The sequence below is a fragment of the Neodiprion pinetum genome, chromosome 1, assembly GCF_021155775.2.
Source record: "Neodiprion pinetum isolate iyNeoPine1 chromosome 1, iyNeoPine1.2, whole genome shotgun sequence".
NCBI classification, from domain to species: domain Eukaryota; kingdom Metazoa; phylum Arthropoda; class Insecta; order Hymenoptera; family Diprionidae; genus Neodiprion; species Neodiprion pinetum.
The window spans coordinates 29,436,722-29,445,458 of record NC_060232.1 but is presented as its reverse complement, the minus strand read 5'-3'; the positions used below and the strand labels follow the sequence as shown (position 1 = coordinate 29,445,458).

General features: G+C 37.0%; 1 protein-coding gene across 1 annotated transcript; it reads left to right on the top strand.

Annotated features, from left to right (window-relative positions):
* Positions 1-5,824: 5,824 nt before the first annotated feature.
* LOC124216490 (ribophorin I) lies at positions 5,825-8,454 on the top strand. The gene has a single exon (XM_046621057.2). The coding sequence runs from the start codon at positions 5,984-5,986 to the stop codon at positions 7,796-7,798; it is 1,815 nt and encodes a 604-aa protein (XP_046477013.1). The 5' UTR covers positions 5,825-5,983; the 3' UTR covers positions 7,799-8,454.
* The last annotated feature ends 283 nt before the right edge of the window (positions 8,455-8,737 follow it).

Here is an 8,737-nt window from a genome sequence, read left to right as displayed (position 1 = left end):
GCTGAAATTGATAAAAGGTTTGATTAGCAGCTGAAACAGATAAAAGGTTTGATTAGCTAAAACGTCAAAAAGTTTGATGAGCTAAAAAGTTAAAACGTTTGATTAGCTGAAACAGACAAAAAGTTTGATTAGCTGATAAAGATAGTCTGATTACCTGAAACAGACATAAGGTTTGATTAGCAGCTGAAACAGATAAAAGGTTTGATTAGCTAAAACGTCAAAAAGTTTGATGAGCTAAAAAGTTAAAACGTTTGATTAGCTGAAACAGACAAAAAGTTTGATTAGCTGATAAAGATAGTCTGATTACCTGAAACAGACATAAGGTTTGATTAGCAGCTGAAACAGATAAAAGGTTTGATTAGCTAAAACGTCAAAAAGTTTGATGAGCTAAAAAGTTAAAACGTTTGATTAGTTGAAAGAGATAAAAGGTTTGATAAGCTGAAATTGATAAAAGGTTTGATTAGCAGCTGAAACAGATGAAAGGTTTGATTAGCTGAAACGTCAAAAAGTTTGATGAGCTAAAAAGTTAAAACGTTTGATTAGCTGAAACAGACAAAAAGTTTGATTAGCTGATAAAGATAGTCTGATTACCTGAAACAGACATAAGGTTTGATTAGCAGCTGAAACAGATAAAAGGTTTGATTAGCTAAAACGTCAAAAAGTTTGATGAGCTAAAAAGTTAAAACGTTTGATTAGCTGAAACAGACAAAAAGTTTGATTAGCTGATAAAGATAGTCTGATTACCTGAAACAGACATAAGGTTTGATTAGCAGCTGAAACAGATAAAAGGTTTGATTAGCTAAAACGTCAAAAAGTTTGATGAGCTAAAAAGTTAAAACGTTTGATTAGTTGAAAGAGATAAAAGGTTTGATAAGCTGAAATTGATAAAAGGTTTGATTAGCAGCTGAAACAGATGAAAGGTTTGATTAGCTAAAACGTCAAAAAGTTTGATGAGCTAAAAAGTTAAAACGTTTGATTAGCTGAAACAGACAAAAAGTTTGATTAGCTGATAAAGATAGTCTGATTACCTGAAACAGACATAAGGTTTGATTAGCAGCTGAAACAGATGAAAGGTTTGATTAGCTAAAACGTCAAAAAGTTTGATGAGCTAAAAAGTTAAAACGTTTGATTAGCTGAAACAGACAAAAAGTTTGATTAGCTGATAAAGATAGTCTGATTACCTGAAACAGACATAAGGTTTGATTAGCAGCTGAAACAGATAAAAGGTTTGATTAGCTAAAACGTCAAAAAGTTTGATGAGCTAAAAAGTTAAAACGTTTGATTAGTTGAAAGAGATAAAAGGTTTGATAAGCTGAAATTGATAAAAGGTTTGATTAGCAGCTGAAACAGATGAAAGGTTTGATTAGCTAAAACGTCAAAAAGTTTGATGAGCTAAAAAGTTAAAACGTTTGATTAGCTGAAACAGACAAAAAGTTTGATTAGCTGATAAAGATAGTCTGATTACCTGAAACAGACATAAGGTTTGATTAGCAGCTGAAACAGATAAAAGGTTTGATTAGCTAAAACGTCAAAAAGTTTGATGAGCTAAAAAGTTAAAACGTTTGATTAGCTGAAACAGACAAAAAGTTTGATTAGCTGATAAAGATAGTCTGATTACCTGAAACAGACATAAGGTTTGATTAGCAGCTGAAACAGATAAAAGGTTTGATTAGCTAAAACGTCAAAAAGTTTGATGAGCTAAAAAGTTAATACGTTTGATTAGCTGAAACAGACAAAAAGTTTGATTAGCTGATAAAGATAGTCTGATTACCTGAAACAGACATAAGGTTTAATTAGCTGAAACAAACAGAAGGTTTGATTTGAAACAGACAAAAAGTGTGATTAACCGAAAGAGGTAGAAAGTTTTATTAGCTGAAACAGACAAAAAGTTTGATTAGCTGAAAAAAACAGAAAATCTGATCATCTGAAACAGACTAAAAGTTTTATTAGCTGAAACAGATGAAGGTATGGTTAGCACAATCACATAAGTCCATAACACTGACAAAAAATGGGTCGAGTCCAAGATGATATTCGCTTTAATATTCGTTGCTTAAATTATTAGTTGTATTGATGAAAAAAACACATTCTAAATTTATTGAAACATCTTTTTCTGCTATGGTTATTAAAGTGAATATCTTTTTCGACTGAACATTCTACAGTTCTCAGTGCATTCGTTGAAAAATTAGTTTTGTTTCTGTGAAACAGAAAATAATACGTTCAGTTAAACAAGTATTTCTGTACATTTTAGACATGTTTCATAAATGCTTACAACAATATTCTCCATTATCAGTATACACTATCGAGATTTTTTTTCCTGCGCGTTGAGCGCAGGTTTTCAAATGCCGCACTTTCTCTCATAACTGAAAAGTATCAAGTCCACGCGCAAAAGGCGGCATGGAACTAGAAAACTTTATTATTCGTCAAAAAATTGACCGAAGAGCTGAAAGATCAGCACATAGAGAGTGCGTAACTTTTTTCATATACTATTTGCAAAATGGACGCGCAAAAAAACGTGTCCGATACCGGTTATTAATTTACACCCAAAAAGCTGCGTACAATTCTCGTGATTAATCTGCGCGCAATAAGGCCGCGACAGATTAAACTATTAAAAAATTTGTATTATCGGGAACTTGTCCTGAAAATTCTCTAGAAACCCAATCCACATCTGCATCTTTTTAAATTAGATACATTGCTATGCGGATTGTTGTTCTCAGAATACAAAGCGATATCGGGAGGGAGGTTGGAGGGCATGCATTATTGTGTGGCGTGACGGTCGGCGGTCCTCTTCGACGCGAAGTCTTCGAGCTCAGCATCTCTCCCCATCTAGCGTACCACGGAACGCGATAGATGGTCCAGAAATGCGTTTTGCCCATTCAGACGATCACAGAGATCAATTGAATGGAATACTGATCGGTAATGACTAAATAATTGAATTGAATAACGATTGAAAAATGGTTGTAGAGTGATAAGAAATGGGAAATTCGATTTCGTTAATATCAAATGCTTGCAAATGGTCGAGAGACTCGAATACGGAGTCTTTTGGGAAAAAAGTTTCTGTGATCGTTTGACGCTGTGGATTACAAAAGTTAGTAACATCACGGCTCATCGCGACCTTCCTACCCTCGCCTGCTTCCCAACGGAACCACCCAACGGAAAAGAGAAACTCACACACACATGCATAAACCTCGCGACGGATCCCAGAACGTCCACCTACCTATCCGGTTACCTATATTCGATCTAAACGATTCTCCATTTTTTCCAACACACATCATTCTTCATCATTTGCGCCGTGGTCACTGACTTACACTTTCGTTGTTTACCTGTTGGGAGCAAAATGTTTTTGTATCGTAGTCTGCCTACTGAGAATACAGTATCGCGGTTGTATCCCGCCAACCCCTGTATTGTATGTATTATTTTATTAAATACTAGCAGACTATCGGTACATTAACCTTTTGTAAAATTGATTAAAAACATCCTGTATGCCAATTAGCATTTTTCTAAGCGAACTAAGCCAGCACTTGATCAATACTTGTTGGCTGTTAAAAAATTGAAAATGATATATAATATAAGATGCAATTGGATGACGTTACGTTATGCCAGAATTTGGAATTTTATCGATTTAACAATAATGTAAATAATAGAATTCGTTCAAACCTCAGGTGAACCCACCACTTAAACGACATCGGTAAATTCAAGTGTAGATTTTTACATCAGTTACGAAACGCAATCCGATCTCGCGAGTGTCGAATAAGCGATGGTTACCTGTCGCGATGCTCATTCCACTTTTAGCAACGTGCAAAATTTCTAACTTCAAGCAGGCTATGGTAAATTAAATGCCAAAAAAAAATTATTCGACAAAGTCAAGCACGTTGCCATCGCGAATGAGCCTATCCATGAAGCTAAGAAATCGAAGATTTGTGTAACAATTGTTACCGCCACGCCACGTGACAGAGGAATCCCAGGGAAAATACCCGTAACCTAACACATGCAAACTCACCAACGTTGCCGAGAAATGAAAAAGTTACTCGGAAGTCTCTGCTTAAATCTCTGAAAAACAAAATAGAACACTTGAATTAATTTAGCAAATTGGCTTTTCAGTTTTCAAATTAATTATTACTGTTATCTAGTTTCATATTTTTGCATTGCATTTTATGCAAGACCAAAACTAAAATAAGTATTGTTACCTCGACTCTGGGCTGCTCCACGCTTTTAGATGTAGTAGTTCTTGTAGCATCTCAGGGTTATTAGTGAAGCGACGCACTTTTTACACAACTTAGATCTTCACTATAATCCACAAAATCCGCACCGCAATAACACTAACACTCGATACTGCACTCACTTTTTATGCTGTAGCTGTCTATTTGAACCGACTGAACAAACTTACTAACAATGCGATTGCGCATTTACCGAAAATCAGCCAAAAAAATAATAAAATTGATACTCCACGCATAGAGACAAAAGTAGACATTACTGAAATCTGAAGTTACACCAAACAATGAAAACTCGGACACGAAATTCACCTTCAACGTTCGCAGGATGTTTTCATTTCAGTAACTCGGTTTTTATTCAGATTACACGCTGCTCCTCGTGTATTATTCACAGATGAGTATGGTGGAAATACACTGATCGAACAACGTGACACCACCCGAACAACGCGGTCTGAATCTTGAACCGATACTGAGATTACGCGATTTCGCTCCGATTGCTCGGAAACGACTGATGCTGCACGGCGCTCGGAAGGAATCTAAATCTGTTCTCTGAAGAACGGAAGATAATAATTCGCTCACCCCCTCCCCGCCCCCCTCGCTGTCGCGCTTCACATGGAGTGGGGGTAGCTGCACGCGTCTGCCTAGCTGTTTACAATTATTATCTGTTGTCGTTTAGAGAACCGATTCAAATCCGTTCACGGGACGCTTACACCGTTGCTTACGCTCTGTTTTGTATATCTCTATGGTCTCGGCGGCTGGGTGAAAACACCGCGTAAACTACGCACAACGCGATCAAATGTTTAGAGCATTGCCGTAACATGCGACGTCAGGCAAAGTATGAATTCTCCGGCCAATTGCGGATATTTCTTGAACGGGATTTTCTCAACTTTTCAATTTCACTATGACGACGGTGTGTCACCAATGCTTTGCTCGCAATAGTTGCTGGTTACGATGAAGTTCTTTTACCAGCGTGGTCAGTTGCTTGATTGACGATACGTGAAACTGCTAATACCCCCAAAAATAATCCACGTTTGTCAGTCTTTATACATATATCCTCAGTCAACGCAGAGACGGTAAATACGTATTGGTGCTGGATTTTTATTTACCGTCGTACGATTAAGAATCACTCATACGCAATTCGATACTGGCGTGAACTAGAGGTGTAGGTATATTACACGGTCTTCTACACGTGTATCATATTCAGCATTGAGTAACCATATCTTATTATAAGGGGCCAGCCTTATAGAATATTGTCTGCTTAAGAATTTCACCAAATCAGCACATCACTATGCGATTTGTAGTTCCGACATAACTGACTGCCATTAGTGTCTACTTTTTTCAATTGATCTGTTAGAAAGAGACAGTGGATATAATGTATCGTAGAAATACCACAGCATCGTTTCCGTTTACCGACAATATAATTTACCGACGAACACTTGTCCCACTCGGCTCCCTGAAGCTGCAACAAATATTGCCCATGGCTGGCTTTTTTTGATAGGATATGTTTAGTCAATATATTCGGTCAACGCTATTTATGCTACGGCTTTAAAGTTCGAACCTACATACAACCAATCAAACGAAAACGCGCACGTCGTGATATGGCAGCCGTAGGAAGGCAACGATAATCCATGGCTACGTTCACGTCAGGATTTATCGCAAGGTGAAAGAGCGCTAGCGGCTAGCCGGCGAAAACGCGTGGGCCACGTCTCGTCGTCACGTCGACAGTTGTCGGCAAGTTGAGTTACTCGTGTACTGTGATAAATATCCGTGAAAATATGGCTCGAGGAATAATTCGTGGGTTTATAATACTATTATCGGTATGCTGTATAGTTTCGGCAAACTCTGAGACCATAAACAATGATTTGGTCATAAAAAATGTCGAGCGAAGTATCGATTTGCAGTCTCAGCTTACGAAGATCGTCAACAAATTGACTGTAGAAAACACTGGAAAAAATCCGGTAAAAAGCCTGCTATTCGCAATTGAACAAAAACATAAAGATGGTTTAAGCTACATCGCCGCCCAAACACGTGACACGAGCAGAAGCGCACTTAAAATTTCGGAAACCAAGGTACAAAACCATCCTGACAAACTTTTCTACAAGATTGAACTCAAGGATGCCCTGAGCCCTGGACGCTCGTTAGCGATTGAAGTAGAAACTGTATCGAGCAACGAGCTTGTTCCTCATCCAAAAGAAATCACCCAGAAAGAAAAACAGCTTGTACGTTACTTTGGCAATGTATACTTCTATTCTCCGTATACTGTCGCAAAGCAAACTTCTGTTATCACCCTGCCATCTCGCAACGTTGAAAACTACACTAAATTCAAACCTGTCGTTCAGAGCGATTCGACAATAACGTATGGTCCATATGAGAAAGTAGCTCCTTTCTCTGTTGAAGATTTAATATTACACTTTGAAAACAATAACAAGTTTTTAACGATAAAGAAACTCGAGCGAGTCATTGAAATTTCGCATTGGGGAAATATTGCCATTGAAGAAACAATAGACTTGTACCACACTGGAGCGTTACTTAAGGGATCATTTTCAAGATATGAATATGCAAGGGAATCAAAATCCGGTCAGTCCAGCGTCCAGAATTTCAATACCATTTTACCAGCTGCCGCATCTGATGTTTATTACCGTGATGAAATCGGGAACATTTCTACATCCCATATGAGGATAAGAAAAGATGCAGTTGAACTGAACCTCAGACCACGATTTCCACTCTTTGGCGGATGGAAGACTCACTACGTTATCGGATACAATGTGCCCAGCTACGAGTATCTCTTCAATTCTGGAGATGAGTATTTGCTCAGAATGAGACTGTTGGACCATGTATTTGATGATATGGTCGTCGAGGAACTCGTAACCAAAATTATTTTACCAGAAGGTTCTCACAGTGTCAAACTAAACGCTCCGTACAGCGTTACTCGCTTGCCGGACACCCTGCACTACACTTATTTGGACACGAAAGGTCGCCCAGTAATAACGATCACAAAAAATAATTTGGTTGAAAATCACATCCAAGACTTTCAACTGAGATACACATTCCCACGGTTGCTAATGCTGCAGGAACCTTTATTAGTTGTCATTGCCTTATACCTGCTATTCTTATTGGTCATTGTGTATGTCCGTTTGGATTTTTCAATCAATAAAGACGAGGTTTCTGAGAGTAAACTAAGAATTGCTGGTCGATGTGAAAAGATATTAGCAGCTCAGGATCGCAGAGTCAACTCTTACAATGATTTAGATGACCAATTGTCTGAGCTTAAGGCAAATAAAAATACCAACACTTTTCAAGCAGCTGTTAAGAGTATTAATCAAGAATACAAAACAGCGACCAATACCATTTCCGAACTGAGTTTGAAGCTGAAAGGAGAGTCTGGAGATGTTTATGAACGTATTCAAGAATTACAAAAACTGGATAAAGCTCTGAAAGAGCTTTATAATCAGCAGCAAGCATTGTATTTCGACAAACTGATTCCAGGAAGAATTGGTAGACAGCCGTTTGTAGATGCAGAATCCGTAATCATTAAGAAAAAGGAAGAGACTGTCGAAAAAATTAACTCAATAGTGAAGTCATTGCAATAGATTTTGGGAAGAAATAGAAACAAAAGTAATCTTTTTTTTTTTTTTCTATATACGATTCCCAGATCTTACATCTGGAAAAATGACTCTGTAATGGATAGACATCAATCCAGCTGGTCTTCGGACTATTTTATAAGAAAGATATCAAGGGGAATTAAACAGCATTTTATTGCTGAGACCGTACTGGTTTGATATTCATTGGTATTTATTATTCATGCTCTATCTGATTTCTACGACCAATGAAAATCAGGATGGTACCTCTGGTAAACAGTTCTGACTTTTAGAGAGTGCCTAAAGTTGAGATTTTGAGGGTACTTCAAATTCGTAATTGTTAGTATTGTAAGCCTGTTTTCTATGTATTCACTTTTTCTTTATATAGTAAATCACTGATCAGCTCTTGTTCACCGGTATCAAGATGGCTAAGGAGATATTTACGTCTAACAATTCGTACATCTGCAATGTTAATTATTATGTATCAAACAATTCATTCATTACAAGTGGTAAATACGAATGAATTTGTGAGAAGCAGAGTGTAATTTTGTTCTAAAATATACGTTCCCTTTGGGCTGTAATTCCCGTAGTAAGGAAATTAAACAACCATACCAACACTTTGTATTTTGAATCATTTTGAATATGTAGTAATAAACTTATAATTTACACTTGTGTCTCATTATTTCTCACATCATCTTTTATGTAGGGTTGTACTACCTAGTATCATTCGACCGTCATAAATACCTTTTGATACTACAAATTGTTCAAAAGTAGCAAACTTATTACAATACCGTTCAACTTGTGGAAAAATTTCTAAAAATTAAGCATAAATATGTCAATGAAGAATTCAATTAATTAGGACGAGATATTTCCAGAAATTTAATAATGACGTAACGAACTATTTTTGCAATTTTGTTGACTGAATCTCCATTATCGCTACAAAAAAAGATA